General features: G+C 33.7%; 1 protein-coding gene across 1 annotated transcript; it reads right to left on the bottom strand.

The window, feature by feature from the left end:
• Window positions 1-2,290: 2,290 nt before the first annotated feature.
• LOC133180155 (uncharacterized) lies at window positions 2,291-5,835 on the bottom strand. Its single transcript, XM_061314726.1, has 3 exons — window positions 5,562-5,835; window positions 4,637-4,863; window positions 2,291-2,461 (listed from the first exon to the last, which is right to left on the bottom strand). The coding sequence occupies exons 1-3, from the start codon at window positions 5,833-5,835 to the stop codon at window positions 2,291-2,293; spliced, it is 672 nt and encodes a 223-aa protein (XP_061170710.1).
• Window positions 5,836-25,479: the final 19,644 nt, after the last annotated feature.

Here is a 25,479-nt window from a genome sequence, read left to right as displayed (position 1 = left end):
AGCAAAGCCATGGTTAGTCATATTATTACAGAAGTATCCTCAGGTAGTGTGGATTCAAGTTTGTTCCAACCATGACTTCTGGGGGTAGGGTAGGGTCACAACAGGGGGGTCAAAGTTTACCATTAGAATATATGGGAAATATCTTTAAAATTTTTCTTCTCAACAACAGCTAAGCCATTTTTAGACATACATGTATTTTAGAAATATCCTCAGGGTGTGGGATTCAAGTTTGTTCAAATCATGACCACTGGGGGTAGGGAGGGGCCACAACAGTTGGTCAAGGTTTACATAGGAATATATAGGTGTAATGGTTATGGGGCATTTGGGTAAAACGCATTGAAGACTTCAAATGGTGGAATGACCTTACAACCCTTGGAATGGACCAGCCTAAGGGTATATATGGCACAGCTTTGGGAAAGTCAGGCATTTAGAAGGTAGCGGTAGAAGTTGGATGATGAATCAGCAATAAAGAAGTTAAGGTATTCCATCTAATAGCAAAAGATTCAATGAAATTGAATACATAACAGATGTTAGGTGTTGAATACTCAGTATATTTAGACATAATTCCCATTTATTACTACATGTATTAGCATGTAAGGATGGGATGTGTCCTAATTTATGACCTTGAATTTTGGTAAGAGTTATCTCCATCTGTTTTTAAATAATAAAAAGAAAATCAATTTTAAGAAATTTATCTGGTAAAAAGAAATCGTTTTCAATCGCATTCTATTTCTTACGTGTTTTAGTGCATTTTTTCCACCACAGTATTTATTGATTTTCTTATTATTTGAATTTTTATTTTTAAAAAATTGCTCCATAGACTTCAATGCAAATTTTGTTAAGTACTTACTGCTTAGTAAATTACATTTTTGAAAATTTCTCTTGGAAAATCCTTTTATTACTGTAAAATGCTTTTAATTAATATAAGAACATTATGTATGTGACATTTAAGGATAGAGGATGAAAAACTTTAGGGTAAGAGCAAAATAAAAGTATATCTTATATACACCAGTGGCAAGTATCCTAAGGAATTGATGTTAAGCTCTGGGTGTAGTAAATCTGAAGAAGATTGAGACAACTGGTTCTTATCTATCAATAGGAGCCTAGGGATGAAAGCACTGTGCAAGTAGTCCCCATCTCTAGATAAGAAAAAAATTAAGTACTGTGCGATATACCTCAGACAGAGCTGTCTTAATAATAATTCCAATCACTGACTCATACAGAGTAAAAGGAAACATATATATTGTAAGAACTTGATCATACCATTACATGTACGTAGGAAAAATCTTTAAAATCTTCTCAAGAACAACTAAGCCATCATTAGTCATATTTATACAGAAGCAACCTTAGGTATTGTAGAATCAAGTTTTTTTTTCACATTATGACCCCCAGGGGTTGGGGGCACAACAGAGGGTGAAAGTTTTGCATAAGAATACTTACGGTGGGTAGGGTGGGACTACAATGAGCAATAAGAGTTTTACAAAGGAATCAGATGGAAAAAAACTTTAAAATTCTTCTGTTTAAGAACAGCAAAGCCATGATTAGTAATATTGATATAGAAGCTTCCTGAGGTAGTGCAAATTTAAGTTTGCCCCCCCCCCCCACCTTAAAACTTTTCAGTACTGAACTGATTTCTGCTTCTTCCTAGCCAGTGTGCTCAGGTGAGCGATGTTTCAGAGCGGTGGGTTGTCTTCGCCTTGTACGCCTCCATTCTTTATATTCAAGCAATGTTGTATAGGCGTTATTCAGTTTTGAGTGGATAGATAAATTTCCTTATTGACATATCATGAGACAATATTGAAATCGTTTGTAAGATTAATTTTTACAATTGTATTTAAATTCAGTCCTACAAGTGATAAATCATCTTTTATCTAAAAGGAAGAGATTCGTCTCAATCATATGTCAGTTTAAAATAATTTCAATGTTGTCAATAGCAAAATTGAATTTCAATTACCATACCTTAACTTGATTCCATGACTTCATAAAAAAATGACAAAGGTACGAAGTGGGAGTTAGCAAAGGTTCTAATCCATTTCTTCACTGCCCAAGGTAGGTAGTATTCCCCACAGTAAGCTACATGTGTATATGAAGAATGTATAAAACAGGGGATGCTAACGTCTCACTGGGACTTGACCCCACCTCTGATATTTTCAGGGCTCTCTGCTGTCACAACTCTCAATTTGTAAAGTTCAGTTGAATTTTATAGCGTAATTACTGTTCATTATCTTTACATCTGCGGAATACGTTTCATAACATTTGGTAAAGGACACATTATTCTTCTTTATTCTTATTACTGAAATTTACCTTTAAGGTTAAGGTGAAACTGTAATTCATTTCTCATTTCCTGAACTTCCTGTTGAATTCTGCATAGAAGCTCTTCTTTATTGGATCCTTCAAGGTCAAATGTTTCAATTTCACTCACAATGGCGTCAGCTTCACCTTCGCTTATTTCACTTAAAGCCTTAAAAAAGAATTAAACCAAAAATAAAAAAAACAAAACAAAACGTACAATTGCATTGCTGAGGTATATATGCAATATTCCCAATTTTAACAATATGGTATACTTAAATGATAATATAAAATATATTCCATGTTTTCTGGTTGGATCTTAGATTTATTAAAGGATCTGGTTTTTTGAAACTATTTTTAAAAGAGCGAAGCATGAATGATAATTATGAAAAAATCCTACCTCAGAAGTGTAAAGAAATTCCAAATTCAATAAAAAAATTTGATAATAAAGAGCCAAGCTGTGTAATGACTTAACCTTTTATAAAAGAGATGTAGTCCGCATAGTCTCAGAATTTGATACTGTAAACTCAAATCAGGCAAACATTGGTTGCTATGTGTCATGGTAACCACGACAACATGCCCCTAAGTTTAAAAGTATGTTCAGAGTTCCATAGATAACGTTTGCAGCAAGAAAAAAAATATTTAAAAGTAATAATTATATTTATTAAATTTTACAAGTCATACACTCTGACAAAAAAGTTCGAGAATTGCTGTAGATATTATAGGAGAAATAATAAGTATGAAAAGGTGAAAAAAAAACTGTCTTTCCTTAGAAATGTACCCATTTATGTAGATTCCTAATACTTTTTATGTTTGATATTAATGAACAACAAACTCAACTTTCAATTTTGACTGCTTCACAATCCTAGCTGGATGAATGACGTTACCATACAGTGTTTCATTATTCTATTAAGTTAACTAAGTCAAAAAATTCCCTTTCTGGATTACTATAGCAACGGTGTTATTTTCTTCCTCAAACTTTATCAACAAATGATCTTCAACTTTAGTTTTCTTGCGGATATATGTAAGTACAATGCAGAGTGGTCGCCCACGTGGCGCAGTGGTTAGAGCGTCTGCTCTAGAGTTGCGGAGTAAGGATCTGATCCTTACTTCGCGGGCTCGAATCCACTGCGGAACGTGGAGATCGGTCCTTCGGATGAGACCGTATAAAACGACGTCCCGTGTTGCAGTAGGTGTTATCGTTGGCACGAAAGAGATGCCTCACTGCTCAATGGCTCTGAGTGCCAAGTATAGGTATAAATTTGCAGCCCTCCACCGGCAAGTGGTGGGTTCTCCATATGATTGAAAAATTCTCGAGAGGGAAGTTAAACAACAAACAAACAAACAAGCAATTCAAGGTGAGTCAAATAATATGTTACAGGATCGAAAGATTACTGAATTCCTAAAGCAGCAAAAATGTTACTTTTAACCACTGGTACGTTGTTTCAATAGTTATATTGCAAAGTAGCAATTCATTCCAATTTTTCATATGCTAGCTTTGTTACATGGTCCTAATAAATTTTTAAGACACCATAGCTAGACGGCTGTAAAATTGCCCATTGTAAAGAAGGATCTTAAAATTGGTTGTTGTTTTTTTTTTTTTCAGCCGATCAGGATAGTTGACTGTCGCTTTAACCAAAAAAAAAAAAAAAAAAAAAAAAAAAAAAAAAAAAAAAAGGGGTGGGTGGGGTCTTTTTACTTTTTTAAAGGGAGTTTTTCCACAAGTTTGTAATTGCACACTTTGGAAAAAAATTGTTACTTTCACGCAGTGAAAATGGTATTCGATTACAGTATTTCTCTGTTGAAGATGTAATAATCAACATTTCCTCTTTATACCGTAATTAGATATAGTGCAATTTTTTTTTTAAATCAAGAGACTAATTGATGACAACATACTTCTTCTAATATAAATTTTTTACAACATTTTAAGCATCTTTACTCAAATGGAAAAAAATGAACCATCTGACGTCAACGAAGCCCGAAGGAATCATTACTTAAATAGTTGATTTAAATTGAATCCATGCAACATATGGAATTCAGAACTTTGTTTTCCTGTAGATGATCTTAAGATACTTTTTTGTACAAAAGCATCATGTATATATATATATATATATATATATATATATATATATATATATATATATATATATATATATATATATACATAGATATATATATATATATATATATATATATATATATATATATATATATATATATATATATATATATGTTTCCCTATTTTAGTCTCACTCTTTCTGAATGTGATTTTGTGCTGACAGAACAATGACAATATCCCCCAACCCAAATAGTCGATCTCGCAATATAAAAATACCATATATCTTACCTCTTTTAAGGAAGACCATATCTTGTTAAATGAGTTTTCATTAATTCGACTTTTTGAAGGATGAGATAGCTTGTTCCTGTAGACTTTAATTCTGGTCAAATGCGCCCCAAGAGATTTATCCCTGTCAGAAGGAAGTCTATCCCATCCTGTAGTAGGTTCTTGAACAAACTTCAGGCTGCGTAAAAGGCATATCATCAAGGTAATGTCGAAATCAGCGGAGGAAGTTGCTAGAATAAGATAAGCAACTGTTAACAGAGAGATAGAGTACAAAATACTGAAAATTTTCATGTAAACCTTACGAAATCGGATAAAAATTTTGATTGTTAAAGACAAAGCTTACATTTTGAAATTAAAAAGATAGGGAAAAGTTGCCCATGCAGAAAATATGTACATCACTCTACCCCAATTTCAAACGTACAATTTTCTTGAAATTCTCAAAAAGGCATAGATTATCTGTCTGAAGACTTATCTGTATATTTAATATTCTACCTCAGTCTTACGTTTTTACCAATGAAATTGATAAATAGGCATCAAATACGATATTTCATTCGGGAATATAAGAAGTAGACCTTTTTATCCAGCAAAAACAGTCTAGTATGAAAAGTAGAAACTTCTTACCACTACTGATTTCTCAAGGAAATAATATATTATGGGATTTTTTAAATCAAGATTTATCTATTTTAATATCAAAATGATAATTGTTGTATGCATCTTTATTCTTATGATATATTTGTTTTCAAGTTTTCAGTATTTTGTTAAGGAATTAGCCTAGTTCTAACCAAACTTAATAAAACACTTTTGAGGAACCACTGAATATTCTTAGTAAGTATAAAACGATTTCTTATTTTTTAACAAAAACAGTTGAACTTCCTTTAACCTTACAATCTATTATAAAAAAGGAAAACTATGGTTTTTATTCTCAAACCTGTCGTTTTCGGAGTCGGTACAATCATTATTGTAGGGAAGTTGAAGCCGGGCACTCTCTGTAGAACTTCTTGTTGATACACATTGATGACTTTTCTGCTAATGAGGTTCTGAATGACTCTGACATTACTGTTGAGAACAGTAGCAAGATCAGCTGGTGGAATAATAACATCAAAACGTTTCTTCACCGCTGGTTGGGCAACATATTTGATCAAAACATCTAGGATCCAAAAATTTCTTTCTTCTTTAGTAAATCTATAGCTCCCTTTCTCCATTTTACTCTGTAGTGAAAAGAAAAATAAATAAAACAACAATTATGTAAATAATTTCATTTATGTGTTGAATGCTGTTTAGTTTTCTTTTGTTTAAATGTAAATAAGTAAATATTGTATTTTGTATTGTTTTAAATCTCAATATTTTGATTTTTCTTCATTGGCTTGAATTCTCCCATGCCTTGCAGGTGTCAGGTACACGTTATGCAATTTTCCCCATTTCTTCAGTTTCGGCTACTTGTTACACAACTCCAAAATTTTCCATGGTCAAACCTTACCCCTATGTAAGCTAATAGCCAATCAGAAATGACCATCATGGTCACGTGTTTTGATGCTGTCGGTAGCTGACCAGTCAGCGTTGGGTCATTCTCTCCTCATCTATGCTACTGATAACAACAAAAAATTTGGCACACCCACCACCACCCCAGTCTTTCCTACCTTATTTTGCATTTATATATTTTAATTTTACTGGCATATTTATTTTTGATGTGCCATCTTTTTGCTGTATACTTACTGTTTTTTATATTTTTTGCCAATATTGTTTATCTGTAAATTTAGGGGACAGCATATTGACATGTATTGTGTGAATACCTTTTGGTCTGATCCCCTATCATGTTTATGTATATATATTTCTTATTTTCGTCATTTTTAATAAATGACATATTTCATCTCAACATTGGTGTTGATTTCATTGATTATAACTCAGCAAAAACAGAGCTGCGGTGAGTTTGTGCAGCATGAGGAAACATAAATATAATTTATTCATGCAGTGTGTCTGCCTTGCACATAACGCCACAAAGATTGATGATAACAAGACAGACACCGCTTTTCTATATCATCAATGAGGGGTTTAAAAGCCTACGATCAGTTGCACAGGTAAATTGCTTTACAAAAGAAAAGGTTAGCGTATGTCCTAGCTGTTCTTTAGTTGAATCTAGAAGAGAGAGAGAGAGAAGGGGGGAGGGAGGGAAAATGCATTTAATAACATTTTTGGGTGTTTTTGCAAAAAAAAAGAAAAAAGAAAATGTAAGGACACCTTCAAAATGTTTTATACACTACATTGACGGAAAATTTCTATCCATACTTTTTGCCAACATAATATAACATCTTATCTATATGTAAATTTAATATTCACATTAAGAAAATGAAATATTTATTGTATTTATTTACCTTGTTTCTCTCTGTTATTGCTTATCCAAAACAATATCGACAAGTTGAGACGCCATTTCAGCAGGAGATCTTTAATCATTAAGTTTAAAGTTCATATAATAGATTAAAAAACCCAAACCGCAGTGATATCCGAGATACTAAATTCTGCATATAATCGATTTACAAGTACCTTAGAAACTCTCTCATTTTGTAACAAAAAATTATGGTTAAAATTCTCCCCCATACAATATTAATACTTATAAATGTTAGATAAAAACATTACCGACGTATAATTATTTTCTATATTGTATAAAAAAGAAAAAAATTATTTTTATCGTACACATGCGGTGGGGAAAAAGCAAAAGTTTGCCAAAGTACAGAGATCCCCTTCGAAAGCTCATCTGAATGCAAAAATCGCTTTAGATTGAACCCAGTAGAACTTAAAGAATATCTAGTGCTGCGAATCCCCATATGATTCACCCATGCACGATTTGTTAAAATACGGCTAAGAGGAATTTAGAAACGAGTAACTTCCCCAAAAAAAAAATCTTAGTCAATAATCAGAACATAAGTCAGATCCAGATACAAAAAGTCGAATTGTTATACAAATACGTATTTCATAAATTAGAGTTACACGGGAATGGACCTTCTCCAACAAAATTTCAGCTGTTTACTCATCTGAATAATCAAAAATCAGATTCAACACCCAAATCATATGTGGTTTTTGATCACTTGATGCATCAACCATGCAAGTTTGGTCTAGATATAGCTTTTAATTACTTAGGAATGGGAGGTGCTCCTAAAATCTTAATATGCCCGAAAACTTCAACAGGCTCCAATTACATTAATCTGGTCATTTTTGTATCTGAAAAACAATTGCTGAAAATGGGGAAACTGATATCTGAAAGGAGCAATGAAAAATGTTAGATGCAACTCTCATCAACATAGGACATGTTTCTTAAAAACTGCTCAAATTATTTTTTTTAACCGGGACGCCAACACCAAGGGTATAACATAAGCCCCTTCGACTTCGATGAGGTCGGCTGACAGTTACTATACTTACATGTGTCGCACGCTTTACACCTTGAAATTAGGCCACAACAAAAAAGTCAATATCAATTTTATGGCTGCTTTGTAGCAACGCACTTAGAACTTTTTTTCAAAGTGAGTTATAATTGGGACAAAATTAACGCACTTTGAAAAAAAAAAATTCAAAGTGCGTTAAATTTGTGACAAAATCAACGCACTTTAAAAAAAAAAAATTCAAAGTGGGTTAAGAGTGTACATCAACCATGGTGACACTTAACGCACTTTGAAAAAAAAAAATATGCATAAAATTAGTTCTGGACTTAGATTTTAGTAATAGAGAGCATTATTATATATATTTCTATGGGAAAACTGATGAATTAATCTACCATCATCGAGAACGAGGAGAAAACAGGTAGAAGGTTCCTCAGCTCGACTCTTTATCTTTCCTACTCAAACACAGAAACTGGATTCCTAATTTATAAACTACAGCAAAACCCTTACAAAAATATACTAGGGTTGTCAGTTAAGTTCCTGGACAGGCCTTAATTTTAGAAATATTGTAAAACGTCATTTTCATTAAAAAAAAAGGAGTTCATTGCCTTTGTTTTATAGGTTTTTATTTTGAATTAATAAATTTCATAATTTCATAAATTCATAATTTGTTAAACTCAATGTTATATTTAATGTTTATATAAGTAACAAAATCAGGAGCAATGAAAATTCGCCCAATATTCTTTCATCAATTTATTCATAACAATTAAGACGTTATTTGGAATACCTCTGCAATTCATGGTAGACTCCATAATCATGCCAGTTGGAGTATCTGAAATGTACCAGATTTTGAACCTTTGGAGATCAAACACTGATAAAATTTTGTGTGAACATAAGAAACAGTAACAGAGACGTGAAAACTAATTCAAAATTTAGCCGCTCATTTAGATTGAAATGGTACATATACAATCGATTTTTGGATGGACGTTTGATTTTTATAAACGAGGGAACAGGTCTTCCTTCCAAGCGTGGAAGGATGGGTGCGCTATATCATCAATGAATACAGATGAATACAGACGTATTAGGTACGAGAATGTCCAGCAAAATATATCACATGAAAACGTAGTAAATGAACTGACACGGGTCTGCTCTCGATGGTTACCCAGGATTTTAACAGCTGAAAATATGAAGGAGAGATTAACAACCTTTAAAACATTTTAAAGTATTACCTAAATGATGGGGAATTTTGTTTTAGATAAACAAAACATGGTTCCATTGTTAGGATTCAGAAACAAAACAACAGTCAAGTCAATTAAAAAATACTTGTTCACCACCACCGAAGAAAGCTAAAGTGACAAAATAATTTGAAAAAAAACATGTTTACTCTCTTTTTGGACAGAAAAGGAATGACATTAAGAAATGCTGTTCCACAAAGAAAAATATCTACGCAGACAACTACAGCAAAGCTGTACGGTGTGATTTAATTCAGACGTTATGGAAATGCGACAATATCTGACAGCCAATCCAGACAGAGTTATCCTTCATTAGGACAATGCACCTTTTTTCATATTTTATTTTTATTACTTTTAAAATACAAACAAACATTTATATATATATATATATATATATATATATATATATATATATATATATATATATATATATATATATATATATATAAAACATATTTAGAACAAGTTACATTACAAACATACGATAAAGTGACAATATTGACTTAAGACAACCTAAAGCAATTGAATGAGAAATATTTTAGGCAATTTAAAAAAAAACAAAAAACTATAGTCTACAAGAGAGTTCATTTTTTTCAGAATGGAGGCACAGAAAATAATTGAAGATTTAACTTGATTAAGAATGTTGTAGCTGGTTTCATCCAATGAATGCAGTCGACAGTACATCTTATACTTATAAATTCTTTATGCAACATAAGAGATGAGAGTATTGAGTGATACAATTTTTAGCTCACCTGAGCCGAAGGCTCAAGTGAGCTTTTCTGATCAAACTTTGTTGTCTGTCGTTGTCGTCGTCATTGGTGTCGTCGTCGGCGTCGTTGTAAACTTTTTACAATTTCATCTTCTTCTCCAGAACTACTGAGCCAATTTCAACCAAACTTGCCACAAAGTATCCTTGGGTGAAGGGGATTCAAGTTTGTTCAAATGAAGGGCCACCCCCTATTTCAAGGGGAGATAATACAGAATTAGTGAAAAATTAATAGCATCTTTTAAAAATCTTCTTCTCAAGAACCACAAGGCCAGAAAAGATGAAACTCATGTGGAAGCATCCTCAGGTAGTGTAGATTTAAGTTTGTTCAAATCATGACCCCCGGGGGTAGGGCGGGGCCACAATGGAGGATCAAATTTTTACATAGAAATATATAGGAAAAATCTTTAAAAATCTTAATCAGAATCTTATCATATATTGTTGTAAATCGTTAAGATAAACATTTTTGCTTCAGTAATGTATAACAAAATATTGATCGTTAAAGAGTTATAGATGAAAGACTTTTGGCCCCTCTGAGCCCCTAACTTGAGGGGTCAGCCCCTTTTTCTTGATATCAAATGAAAGCACTTATCATTCTGCACAACTTTTGTTATATATGTTTTAACAAAATATTTACTGGTGTAAAGATATAATAGAAAACTTGTCAAATTTTGTGAGATGCTTGTGAGCCTATTTTTCGAGCCCAGGCGAGCTTCGGCGCCTTTTGCGCTGGAAAGATATGGACGCAAAAAAGCACATCTACAATCCCTCCTCTATCTTCACTGAAAATCTCAATTCAATATCTGGGGTCGTTTTGGAGTGATTACCAGGACAAGCCGATCCTTTGAAAATCAGATAATTGTCTATATCTCACGACCGGAAGAGACATCATCGATATTCAAAATTTCCATTAAGGTTCAGATCAATATCTATCAGATCTGAAAGTTTCATGAAAATCGACCTAGTCATTTCCGAGAACTCGCGTGCACAAAATCGGTAAGAAAAAAAAAGAATAATTAATAATAACTAGAGCAGAGCTCGTTGCAAAGAAACGAGTAGGTCTTCCGTCCTATTTAAGTATCACTGCCGGTAGAAAAGTTCAGAAAGATAATAAGTCATTCATCATGAAGAAGGCCACAGGACCAAATATGATGCTGATCTGTCTTTTGTATATTTTTATGATTGAAATTTACGCTGATATACGTGATATTTAGCAACTCATGACTACTTCCGGTTTGATCGTAAGTGACGACAACCCAAAGAAAATGAGGTTGATAGTATTGGGTGATGTTAATCATTAAATTTTATATCAATATCTGCAAAAATAAGTCATTTCTTGGCACTTCCGGTTTAACCGGAAGTGAACAAGTGACGATTCTTGTTGGAAAATACGGTTGGACGTCCTCTGTGATATTACTAATTCAATTCCATGCCAATATCTGTGAAAATAAGCAATTTTTGACTACTTCCTGTTTGACCGGAAGTGACGTCATTTGACGTCTTTTAACGATCGCACTGGCTTTGCCTTGTTATTTCAAACAACTTTGCTTCTTTGATGTATTACAAATTCTCAATACTTTTTGAAATATTAAGAAAAAACTTTCGGCCCCTCTAGACCCCTTATTTTAGGGGTCAGCCCCTTTTCAATGATATCATTGGAAAGATCTTGTAATTCTGCACTACTTTTGTTCTATATATTGTAACAAAATATTTACAGGTAAAGAGATATTGTAGAAAAAGTTGAGAAATTTTAAAATTCTTGGTATACCTTTTTTCGGGCCATAGCGAGCATTGGCGTTTCGTACTTCCAGTGGCAATGAAATACGAAATTCACTTCTACATAGTTTACTCTACCATCACTGAAAATTTCATGCTTCTATGTTTAGTGCTTTTTGAGAAAACGCTCGGACAATGTGACCTTTTGAAAATCACCAAATCGCGGAAATCTCCGAGCCGGAAGTGACGTCATCAAAATAAAAAATTATATCTAGATTTTTTAATGCTCTATTAGACCTGAAAGTTTCGTGAAAATCGGGCGAACCGTTTCCGAGAACTCGCGTGCACAAAATCGGTAAGAAAAAAAACCCAATAATAATAATAAAAATAGTGGAAAAGAAACCTAAGAATAACAAGAAGGTCTTCCACTGAGACGCAAGACCTTAACTAGAAACTCATTGCGAGCAATGAGAGGTCTTCCGTCCGATTCTGAAAATAAAAACGAAAATTCAAGCTGAAAAAGTGATAAAAGAAATTCAGACACTCTGGAGATTTAATCCTGGACGTCAGCGTGAAAATCCAACGTGTTAACCATTAACCATTCACTTTTTTGCATCACTTCCTATCACCACCGGAAGTAACGGCGACGCACGATTTTCTTACGATGCAAATAAACTGATGACGGACTATCATTCCTGAAAGTTTCAGACTTCAGTCTTTTATTGTTGCCGAGCAATTGTGAGAACAAATTCTTATTTTCAGGACAGGAAAACACGCGACCGGAAGTGAAATTTATAAAAAAATCTCTAACGTGTCTCTAGACATTTGCAGTATCTACAATATGTATTAAACATTTCAATTCTTTTTCTATAAGCGATATTTATGAGAAAGTTAAACATCGAAATAGCGTATTTTATCTCCTAAAACCGGAAGTTGACGTTTTTGTTTCCGGAGGAGTCTAACATATTTCAAAACAGCGAAAGAGATGCAATATAGTGATGCAATTTTTAAACAAGAAAAGTTGAATTTTTTGATTTCTTTGATCACTTCCTGTGACGACCGGAAGTGACGGCTGACAGATTAACCCAAATGATTTTGCCTACTCTTCAAGATCTATTACTCATATAAGTTTGTTGTCTTAATCTCTTACCATTTCTGAGATCTCGCTCAGATATTTTCTCACTTTGAGGACAGAAAAACACGCGACCGGAAGTGAATTTTGCAAGGATATTTGACGTTATTCTAGATATTTGCAATTTGAATAACATATCTAAAAATCATTTCAAATACTTTACCTCTAAAAGATATTTATGGGAAAGTAAAATACTTAAATTATGTAGTTTTTCTCTTATAACCGGAAGTTATCGTTTTTGTTTCCGGTGGGACCAACATATTTGAAACTGCGAAAGAGTTGCAATAATGTGATGCAAGATTTGATTAAAAAAAGAAAAGTGGACATTTTCGATTTCTTTGAACACTTCCGGAAGTACTGACGACGAAAACCAAGGTAATTTCGAACATATAAAAGTCATGGTCTATCATCTCTAACAAGTCTCCAGTTCACATCTTTATCCGTTTCTTAGATCCTTCGAGGACAAAATTTCATTTTAAAATCAGGAAATTGTCCATAACTTGGCACTGGAACCGAATTTACCAAAAAACAGAATTTTGTATGAAATTCATATAAAGACCTTTTATCCCTGAAAATTTCAAAGAAATTCATTGATTAGTTTTCGAGAAATCGCGTGCACAAAATTTTGTCTAAAAAAAAGAATAATGATAAGAAACAATAGGATTACTATAAGGTCTTCCGTGGAGACGGAAGACCTTAACTAGAGCAAAGCTCGTTGCAAAGCAACGAGTAGGTCTTCCGACGGACGACGGATGACGAAAGTAATGTGTTTAGAGATATTTTTCTGAATAAATAATAAAATTTAGGCAAACTGCCAAAAATACACAACAATTCATTTCTTGACAAATTCAAGCTCAATCCATACATTTCTGGACATTAAGGTATCTCAGAAGTTTCAAAATCCAGAACAAAACCTTAAACCTCATTTACAAATCATTGTTTATTACTTCTTATGATTTAAGAGAAAAAAACACTACTTCAGATTCATATCAGGACTGTGTTTGTTGCACGGTTCTTTATGCCTTTATAAATTATTCAAAGTTTAAGTTTAAAAAAAATCGCTAAATTTTAAATCAGTACAAGTGACACTCGAAAGTAATGGAAGCAAAAAAAAAGTGTAATGTATAACCCAAAGAAATGTTCTGTAATGTATCATTCCTTAAAATATCAGATTTTGTCTTGAGTTGTTTAACAGATAAGGCAAGGATAAAATAATTATTTAGATCATGAAAAAAGGAACAAAAATTGAACTGGAAGTGATTTAAAAAAACAAAGAAGAAGCCCAAGGGCCACAGAAGTACTTCAAATGGACTGTTTTGTTGCACAGTTCTATATGACTTTATTCAAAGTTCAATTTATTAAAAAAAATCACTTAATTTAAAAACACTACAAGTGTTAACTGAAAGTAACGGATGCTAAATAAAAGGTGTAATATATAACCCAAAGAAAAGTTCATTTACTGGGGATTTTTCTACATAAATATGACTGAACATGGCTTTGCTTTCTTGAGATGTTTCAAGATTTGTCCTCTATTTTCTAGTAAGCAAAACTTTGATCATTCAGAGACCCCCCCCCCCCTTTACCCTCAGGGTCACGATTTGAACAAAAATTGAATCTCCACTTCCTGAGGATGCTTCTGTATTACCGTAATATGACTGAACATTGCTTTGCTTTTCTTGAGAAGAAGTTTTTTCAAGATTTGCCCTGTTTTCCTTACCCTCAGGGTCATGACTTGAACAAATTTGAATCTACACTTCCTGTGGATACTTCTGTATTAATTTGACTAATCATGGATTCACTGTTTTGAAAAAAAAAAAAAAAAAACATTTAAAGATTTTTTTATACATGTTGATTTATAACTTTGATCACCTTTTGTGGCCTGACCCTACCCCAAGGGGCTATGATTTGTACAAATTTGAATTTACGCTACCTGAAGATGCTTCTTTATCAATATGACTAATTATGATCTACTGTCTTTTAGTAGAAGTTTTATAAGATATATATATTCCCTTGTTAAACTTGTATTACCCATTGTGGTCCCTCCCTACCCCTGGGGATCATGATTTGAACAAACTTGAATCTATACTGAGGATGATTCCCTATAAATATGACCAATCATGGCTCGGTTATTCTTAAGGAGAAGATTTTTTAAAGATTTTTCCAATGTCATACTATGGAAAACTTTGTTCACCCATTGTGGCCTAGCCCCCCCCCCCCCCCCCCGGAGTTATTATTTGATTATAACTTGAATCTACACTACCTGAGAATGCTTCCATATGAAATGACTAGTCATAGCTTTGCTGTTCCTGAGAGATTTTAAAAGATTTCTCATATGTAAAATTTGTTTGCCAATTTTGGCCCTACCCATCCCCCAGTGGTCACGATTTGAACAAATTTGAATCTAAAATACCTGAGGATGCTTTTGTATAAGTTTCATATTTTCTAGCCCAGTGTCTCTTGAGAAGAAGATTTTTAAAATATGCCATTAAATTTCACTAATTTGTAATTATCTCCCCCTTGGAAGAAAGTGGTCCTTCATTTGAAGTGAACAAACTTGAATCCCCTTCTTCCAAGGATACTCTGTGCAAAGTTTGGTTGAAAATGTCCTGAGCGTTTTTAGAGGTCTGTGTCTCTGAATTTGTTTTAATGCACTTTTGAGCTTGATTACTGTTCATTATTTCCTGTATTTTCTTACAAGAAAGGATTGTGCTGCAGTCCCTCTATCTAAAATTGTACATGACATCCCTGAAAATGTCCCATCCTTTTATTACATCCCTCCTCCCAGCTTACATTTACCTATTCATTACTGAAAGTCGTTTTAATTCCACTGTGTTAAAATTTCACGATTTATGAAAAAGTACCAATCGCGATCGTTTTAATTTCTAACTGCAAGAAATTAATTCAAATTTCGTATAAATACTTTTAAATACTAATGAAAGCATTCACTATGGGTTTAATTTTGCGGAAAAATGATGAATCGCGAACATAATGAAATTAAAACCATCGTTATTATTTGCCAATCTACAGTATCACACATTGACATAGTAAATAAGCCATGATTGTTGACACTCAGTAATAAAGCTTTTTCTTGACTTGTTTGTCTGTCTTTCCTGGAATCATGTTCATAAGCTAATTAATCCAACCTAATTGTATTTTCACAATAATTCACAATTTTTCCAATTATTCACAATTTTTACCCTCTATAAAGAAACATAAGAATGTTTTTAAATCAAAGATGCTATATGGAATTTGTGGAAAAAAGTTGCTCAGTGCTCCTGCAAAGAAAGCTGAAAATAAAAAAAAAAAACATATCAAAACCTTGGCAAAAGATATATATTAAGTGAACAACTTTGATCACAAAACAACTTGAGCTTATGATTCACATGAGTTAAACATCACTTTTGCTTTTCTTATAGACATATGGACAAAATATGATTTACTTAAGTACAAAAAATGTAATAATCTTTCAGTGAGCTTCTCAAATTTCTCATAAATAACTGAAAATAAAGTTAAATGTGTTTATTTTTTTAAATCAAAAACTTGTCTGTGCACTGAAGTCAAGAAATAAGCAAGCTGAATTCACACTTGTATAGATACATAACAAGAGGCCCAAGGGCCTTATCGGTCACCTGAGTATAATACAACAATTTAGAAGTTAAATACACTGATAGATGAAGCTTTGTTGCCCTAAAGCAAGAGAAGTAGGAAGATCAGGATCAACAAAATAATTAGTCTAGTATCCAGTATCAACTCATAAATTAAGTTCTAATCTGTCCCCCACTTAACACTATCACCATGCAGACTATTAACAAACTATTAGTGCTTCTGTACTATTTTTAAACCCATATTAAGACCTCTAGCATTGACCTCTCTTATGGTCTTTGAAGAACTTTTAATAAGATAAGTTATTTTTGTCTCATTTTTATTTATCTATTACTTACAGGTCTACCTGATTATTAAAACTAAGAAAGTACTTTTTGAATTATACGATAAACATTCTTGCATAATTATCTTATTCTATTAACCTTTCAAGTACATTGTTTACAGTGATTAATTATCAAAAGTAAACAGCAAAGGGGAATAACTCCTCTCAGTAGAGTACAAATTAATAGAGCCCTGCCCAGGACCAGAATGCTTAGACAAATGGTCCAAATGTTCAAAAATCTGGTAGAAATAAGCTTACTTATATCATTTAAACTATTACTCAGTTTGCTTCCGATATGCCCAGAAGCAGAAAAGAATTTCACAGGTACAATGCATTTTCACTACAGATTCAACAAAGCCTTACCCTAACACCAGAACCCAAGACCAAGGGTCAAGAAATTTACAAATTTGGAAGAGTTACCCGCATCATCATAACTATGGACTTCAAAGAATTAACACTTTTCTACTATATTATCAACTCCCCCCCCCCTCGTTATGCCAGAACCCCTGACCCTAGGACCACAAGATTTAAAAATTCTGTTCGAAGCTCCCATTTTCATCACAGCTAAGCAATTCATTTATCAGCTCAACACTAAGGAGCAGACAGGATTAATTAATGATTAATAGAATTAATGCTTTTTCACTATATAATCAATAGAGCCCCCCCCCTCCTCAAGAACCCCAAAAACTGAGGCCATATATTTAAAAATTTTGGAAGAGGCATCCTTGCCTATCATAATCATGCACTTAGTTTGTTTAAATAATCTGCAGTAGCAGAGAAGAAGATTTTCAAAGAATCAATGCATTTTCACTATATAATCAATAGAGCCCCGCCCTAACACCAGAACCCCTGACCCTGGGGCCATGAAATTCACAATTTTTGAAAAGGCATCCTTATGCATCATAACCATGCACTTAGTTTGTTTAAATAATACCGAGGAGCAGAGAAGAAGATTTTCAAAGAATTAATGCATTTTCACTATATAATCAATAGAACCCTGCCCTAACACCAGAACCCCTGATCCTGGGGCCATGGCTTTCATAATTCTGGAAGAGGCCCACCTCCTCATCATAACTATGTACTTAGTTTATCACCTTAATGCCCAGGAGCAGAGGAGAAGATTTTCAAAGAATTAATGCATTTTCACTATATAGTTGATAGAGCCCCTCCCTAACACCAGAACCTCTGACCCTGGGGCCATGAAATTCACAATTTTGGAAGAGGTACTCTTGCTCATCATAACCATGTACTTAGTTATTTTATTAAATATCCAGGAGCAGAGAAGAAGATTTTCAAAGAATTAATACATTTTCACTATATAATCAATAGAGCCCCACCCTAACACCAGAACCCCTGACCCTGGGGCCATGAAATTCACAATTTTTGAAAAGGCACTTTTGCTCATCATAACTATGTACTTAGTTACTTTATTTAATACCCAGGAGCAGAGAAGAAGATTTTCAAAAAATTAATGCATTTTCACTATATAATCAATAGAGCCCCTCCCTAACACCAGAACCCCTGACCCTGGGGCCATGAAATTCAAAATTTTGGAAGAGGCTCTCATGTTCATCATAACTATGTACTTAGTTACTTTATTTAATACCCAGGAGCAGAGAAGAAGATTTTCAAAAAATTAATGCATTTTCACTATATAATCAATAGAGCCCCGCCCTAACACCAGAACCCCTGACCCTGGGGCCATGAATTTCACAATTTTGGAAGAGGCTCTCTTGTTTATCATAACTATGTACTTAGTTACTTTATTTAATACCCAGGAGCAGAGAAGAAGATTTTCAAAGAATTAATGCATTTTCACTATATAATCAATAGAGCCCCGCCCTAACACCAGAACCCCTGACCCTGGGGCCATGAATTTCACAATTTTGGAAGAGGCACTCTTGCTCTTCATAACTATGTACTTAGTTACTTTATTTAATACCCAGGAGCAGAGAAGAAGATTTTCAAAGAAATAATGCACTTTCACTATATGATCTATATAGCCCCACCCTGGGGCCAGAACTCCTGACCCTGGGGCCATGAATTTCACAATTTTGGTAGAGGGCTCAATGCTTATTACAATGATGCCAACAGTTTGACTGCTTGATGTCCAGGAGTAAAGAAGAAGATTTTTAAAGATTGCATTATTTTTGGTGGTTTTAGCCCCACCCCTCAGGACCCAGGGGGTAGGGACCTTGAAATTCACAATTTGTGTTTCCCTTCACCTATAGATGCTATATGCCAAATTTGGTTGAAATTGGTTAAGCGGTTTTAGAGAAGAAGCTAAAAATGTTCAAATGTTAACGCACGCCGCACGCCGACGGAAGAGAACGGATAGCAATAGGTCACCTGAGTGACTCAGGTGACCTAAAAATTATACTTTTAAATTACACTTATTACATGTTCTTGATTTACATGATTTAAGTATGTCCATCTTATGCCTGTTTCAATTTCTGTATTCTGCTTATTTTCTTATCATCTCCAACTAGTGCTCTTTTGGCAAATCATGGCCATGCTTTGAATCAAACTTCACATTCGTTTAATATACTTATTCAAAAGGCGTACAGTCGCACCTAAAAGAAATATAAAATTCTTATTAATAATATGAAACATATGAATTATTATAAACAAATTATAAACCATGTGTTGAATGCAAAACACGCTTCTAATGAAATGCCTGGGACAGATGATTTTGCTTTGTTATATTCTTAAAGTTTACAAAAATTTTTAAAATCACTTTACTGTAAGCATGAATTCATTAATTATAAATGTACAGTAAAACATGCTTATAGAAAACGCACTTATAATGAATTGACACTTATAGTGCGTATAAAATAACTTCGCATAAACTAATGATGATTAGAATTTAATTTTGACACCTGCATAATGGCATTTGCTGGTGGTCTGACATAGGTACTTATATGCTGTTTTTGAGTAAAAAACAAAGAAATATTACTCCCCAAAAACGTTTACAGACTCTATGACATTATCATGATGATGTCAAAATATCTGCTCTGTAAAAGGTGGCAGGATTTACACTTAACATCATAATAGCCTTAATATAAATGTTACGAAATTTTTATGTGCATTAGTTAACTTAATTAACATTAGGCCAAACAAATAAATATGTATGGTTCCGGTTACACCTCCAAAAAAATTAGGGTAGGTAGGTAGGGTCTTTTTTTTAACAAAATGATTTTGTTAATTTTTCTAAATAATACCTATCACTCCTTTGCAAGTGGCATTTAGATGTGGTGTGATAATATACTAGTCAATATTGGTAGGGGACACCTACATGCTAGGTTGCTTTGGATTTAACACTATTAAACTCTTGCACTATGTTTTGCAAGGAGGCCGTCGTTGCTGAAACTAAAACTTAAACTGGAGCCATTGATAATTGAAAAATATGAAAATTGCCGAAAAAAGTTTAGGGTCGGGGTGTAAATAGGGATGGTCGGGTAACCGGAACCACACATATTTTTTTTTATTTGGCCTTAACTGTTGCTTGAATGCTATTTGATTCGCATTAGTGTAATCCGCATTATTTTACTCTGCATTAATTTACTGCAAATCAAATATTTAATGTAAATATTGTGAATAGGGTATAAATTTGCAGTCTTCCATGACCATTGGTGGAGCCCAGACATGAGTGAAAAATTCTTCAAGGGATTTAAGTAAGCTTAAAAGTGCTGCTCCAATCCTGCAGTTGTGCAAGGGTTAATGTGTTTGATCTAGAGTCGCATAGTAAGGAGCTAATCCTTACATCACAGGTTCGGATGTGGAGACTAGTTCTTTGGATGAGACTGTACAAACCGAGGTTCTGTGTCCCAGTAGGTACTGGCACGAAAAAGATCCCTCACTGCTAAAGGTCGTAAGTGCCAAGTACAGGTGTTAATTTGCAGGTCTCCACAAGCAAGTGGTGGCATCATAATATGATTGAAAATTTTTTGAAGGGGTGTTCATCACGCAAACAAACTAATCCTGCAGTCTTAATCTATAACAGAAATTATTCAAACTTTTATTAAATTGTTTCCAAATTTCTTTTGCAATTTAACTGAATGACATTAGTGAGATTTTCCATCAACAAATTATGACAAAACATTGTATCAGATAATTGTAATTAATTACGTGTATTTAAATCTGAGGAGTAAATGACTATCTTACCACTGGTTAGACGACTGACCAGTTCGTCATTTTGAGCTTGTATAGATATCATTTGTTAAAACAATATGTTATAGCCAGTACACATTATGACGTCATATTATGACGTCATTGTTCTCACATGTACATACTGGAAGTAATAAAACACATCAACAAAACAGCTTTGGCGCAAGGGATTACCCTATTTAACTTTACATAAAAATTGTATAATGCTAAGAGGTATATTCTATCTAGATTAATAAAACTGCTGCAGAAATCCTAGGCATTTTCTCCTTTGCTCGGAATTTGAGGAAACTTATACCGGACTGTAAATTTTTACCCTGATTCATCTAAAAATTCTACAAATAGTAATTAAATAACTGAGCTGTTGATATTTGTGCAGCAATACAAGCACTCTTTGGAATATTTTGCTTCTAAATACAACCTTGTTTCAGTCAAACTAAATAGAGCATGCCCTTGCACCAAAGCATTTTTGTTGGTCCTTTATAATCTTGTGTAGTAAAAACAATGATGTCATAATATGACGTCATAATGTGTACTGGCTATATTATGTCCATCGTCTTAAGCCACGGGCCGAAGTCCGCATATAGCTCTCTCCTACCCTTGGCTGCTTGATCACAAAAAGTGTCGTAATCTTGAATATTTATGCCTCCATATTGTGACGTCATGTTCAGCCAATGACAATATTTGTTTCCATCGCAATTGATATCAACAGTAAACAAGAAATGTTTCGTATACTGTGATTGGGTATTGAAAGGTTGCGTCAAAGTTTTTTATCCGATTATGCTTTACTCGCATTGGTCAATATTTTAATGAGCTACGAAATATTCTCTTCTCATTCAACCACGGCCAGAATGGGAGAGGATTGTACATTTTGGCCGTGGTATGCGACAAAGTATTATGTCCTGGGTACCAAGAATGTATTAGACAATAAGTTTTAACTTTCTCTGTATAATGGATATAATCCTTAGGCATTTTAATTAGTTTATTTGCATAGAAATGCCTATACCTAGCCTTAATTCACTTGCATTTGGGTTGTGTCTTCTATGGCGAGGACAATTTTAAGGAGGGACGAATGTAATGGTTTGGGCCGTGCATATCGGCCTGGGTAGCTCAGTCGGTAGAGCACCTGACTAGTGATGCAGGGGTCTCGGGTTCAATTTCCGGTCCATGCATACATTTTCTCCTTTGCTTTTACAAATCAATATCATGTTTATAGTATGCTAGATAATGTATTGTTGAATTTTTAGCATTTTTGTTTTAATCAAACATGTCAAAAGAGTAAAGTCTTGGTGAAATTACATGTCCAGATGTATTTAAACAAAATATAAAGCAGTGAGGATTTGATAATATCATATGAGGGGTAACAGACAGCGTCTGTACTATAAAATAGATACATACATCAGTGTGTGTGTGCACATTTAAATTTGCTGGCATTTAAACATCAGTGTTCTATAAGTAAAATTTAGATAAGAAAATATCTAACCTTCTTTTCCAACGTTAACGACAATCACATATTTTAATTTCTCCGTAAACACTTTTATCACTCGTCACATTTATCACTGGATACTCTGAAACAGACTGTTCATCGTTGTCAATCAGCTGTCAATGTGACCGTCGGAATTGTCTCGTAAACAATTCGCACAAGAATATGTATATCTCTCCTTAGACTAATGTCCCATGTACGCAGCAAATGACTGTTCAAGTGTTTCGTAGCTGTGGATTAAACGTGCATGTCTACATACGGCTTGTACGGTGAGAAAATGTACAACTTTACAACTCCATACAATTTCTCATTTTCCGTTTCTTCCGGCTACTTCTTCGGGACAGACTAAAGACCTGATACACTAAAGACCAGATATTTGACCTAATGATTTTTAAAAGCTAAAATATTCAGAATGAGTGTTATACATGATTTATTTTAAAAGGATTATTTATTATAAAGCATTATGCAATGCTAAAATTCACTTTTATGGAATATTTATAAACAAATTATGCTTTATCTCATCAGGTAAAATTCAGGTCGTTAGTATATCAGGTCTTTAGTATCTTCCTACTTCCCACGATGCCACTCGTGATTGTACAAACAAAAGGCCCTGATAAAGACTTCTCTATACGGATGCATAGTACATGTTTATTTACCTTTAGTTGCATCTGACGTAGCATTTAGATTGATTGATTGATTGTATGTTGATTTACGTCCCATTCGAGAATTTTCACTCATATAGAGACGTCACCATATACCGGTGAAGGGCTTCAAATTTTGACCTTTACTCGGCACTAAGGGCAATTGAGCAGTGAGGGATCTTTATCGTGCCAACGCCTGCCGTGACACGGGGCCTCGGTTTTTAAGGTCTCATCCGAAGGACCCGCAACTTTCACTTCAAAGTGCCGAGCGCATGGCGAAGGAACAGTTGCTACCCATTTTTTATCGACTTAGGTCAGTCGCGGCCGAGATTCGAACTCACGACCTCCCGATTACGGAGCGAGCGCTCTACCGACTGAGCTACCGTGAACGGTCGTAGCATTTAGAAATTATATATTTAAGAAATCGAAACAAAACATATTTTTTAAAACATAACAACTATCTTAAATTCGTACTTGCATGTGCCACGATATGTACGAAGCCCCGTAAAAGAGCTTGACTGTTTTGTAGAAAACTTGTTCCTTTACGATTTTCAGATAATTATTTTTTTTAAATATAATCAAATATAGCACGGAACTTGTTTCTCCCTATAGCAAAATATTTAACATGTTAGAAATTATGTCATTCAAACTTTTTCATAATATTTCAATATTTTAAGCTATCCAAAAATACGTTTATGACCTGCTGACCCTTAAATATAGGGGTCAGCCCCCTTTTCTTGGTGTTATCTGAATGTTCTTGTAATTACACACAACTTTCGTTCAATATGTCTTACCAAATTTTTATAAAATAATTACTTTAAAAGTTATTAAACAAAAAGAAGCTTCCGTTTTCGATTCTGACTTTTCCAGCCGTTCAGTCGTCACTTCCGGTTGACGTCCAAAGTCACAAGGCCAAAAAAAACCCCTAAAACTCCATTAAAAATCATTTTATAATATTTCTTATGATTTCTCAGAAAAAGCTTTATTTCTCGACTACTTCCGGTTTACACCGGAAGTACTTCCAATGGATGTTTTTTGTTGTCGATTATCCATGTGAACATTAGTTCTATATGACTTTATTCAAAATCGTTAAAATTTTCAAAAAAAAATTGAAATTTAATACCACATCCGGTGGCGACCGGAAGTGACGGATACAAAATCTAAAGGCGCCATACATAACACAAAGCGATGTTCTACCATTCCTTGAAAATATCATGATTCCATTTTGACTCGTTTACAAGAAGATGCGTGGACAAAATGACAATTTGAAAAATGAAAATCGGACAAAAAATGCGACCGGAAGTGATTATTCAAAAAATGAAAAAATGATCTGGAGATATGAAAACAATGCATCATTTCTGAAAAAAATCTTTGAAATCGGTCCAGTAGTTTCTGAGAAATCACGTGTACTATGAAAAGGGAATAATAATAATAATAATAATAGGAAACAGAAGAAAAACAGTAAGGTCTTCCGAAGGAAGTCGGAAGACCTTAATAATAATAATAGGGAAAAAGAAACGGAACGAAAACGATAAGGTCTTCCGTTGGAGATAACAATTAAAAAAAATAACTAGTTACGTCACAATTTTAAAGGCTGTGAAATCGAGGAGAGTATGCATTTCTTGGAAATTTTTTTGAAGACGCAACTATTTGAGGAGAAAAAAAATTCCCATCTACCTTTGCAGGTAGGTTTATACAGCTTCTTTTGTATGCAAGCACTTTTTTTCATTCTTTATTTATTAATATATATGCATATTATATACAATTGCTTTTAACAAGTACCTGTAAATAACCTTATTTCCAATCCAACATGGGAGATAATTATGATGATTTTTGTTCTATTTTCGAGGTTAACTGTTATAACTAATGATAGATATATATCTCCTTTCAGTCAGGTTTATCGTTCGTGCAAGATTTATAGTGAATAAACCTTATTATTATATCTTTAAAAAAGCACAAGTCCTTTAAATGAATTGGAAATATAGTCTTCAAGTTATGTATATTTTTTTTTCTAGCATTATGAAGATATCTGTAATTATTGTTCTATTTGTAACCGGGATGACATTTACCCTTTGCTCGGCTTCCTCTACCTATCAAAGTAGCGAATGTGCTCTGAATATGGGTTCAAAGCCTGTTCATTTATTTGCCTGGAAACCGGAACTTGATGAGGCAATATATAGTCCGCGTGCAGAATTTCAAGTTGTGAGAGTTGAAAAATATATCACTGGCTCTGTTGGTAGTGCAACTATAACTCTGAAAACTGTTGAAAGTATAAGAAATGCCACTGATCGCACGAGAGTAATATATATTTGTAATGTTATTTTACTTATTTTAATGACACGTAGTGTTTGAAGAGAAAATTTCAATTTTCTGGGGAGGTCTACGTGAACGATTTTTACATGTTCCCATAGACATATTT

Source organism: Saccostrea echinata, unplaced genomic scaffold, assembly GCF_033153115.1.
Source record: "Saccostrea echinata isolate AGI-Se365-2 ecotype Australia unplaced genomic scaffold, CSIRO_AGI_Sech_v1 ptg000006l, whole genome shotgun sequence".
In the NCBI taxonomy this organism is placed as follows: domain Eukaryota; kingdom Metazoa; phylum Mollusca; class Bivalvia; order Ostreida; family Ostreidae; genus Saccostrea; species Saccostrea echinata.
This window is presented reverse-complemented; position numbering and strand designations above follow the sequence as displayed.

Bases quoted from the DNA above. Each gene is read 5' to 3' on its own strand.
- LOC133180155 (XM_061314726.1), bottom strand. From the start codon at position 5,835: ATGGAGAAAGGGAGCTATAGATTTACTAAAGAAGAAAGAAATTTTTGG. The intron at 4,864-5,561 runs GTTTGAGAATAA...ATCTTATTCTAG, and splicing joins ACCGACTCCGAAAACGACAG to CAACTTCCTCCGCTGATTTC. The intron at 2,462-4,636 runs GTAAGATATATG...TTCTTTTTTAAG, and splicing joins TATGGTCTTCCTTAAAAGAG to GCTTTAAGTGAAATAAGCGA.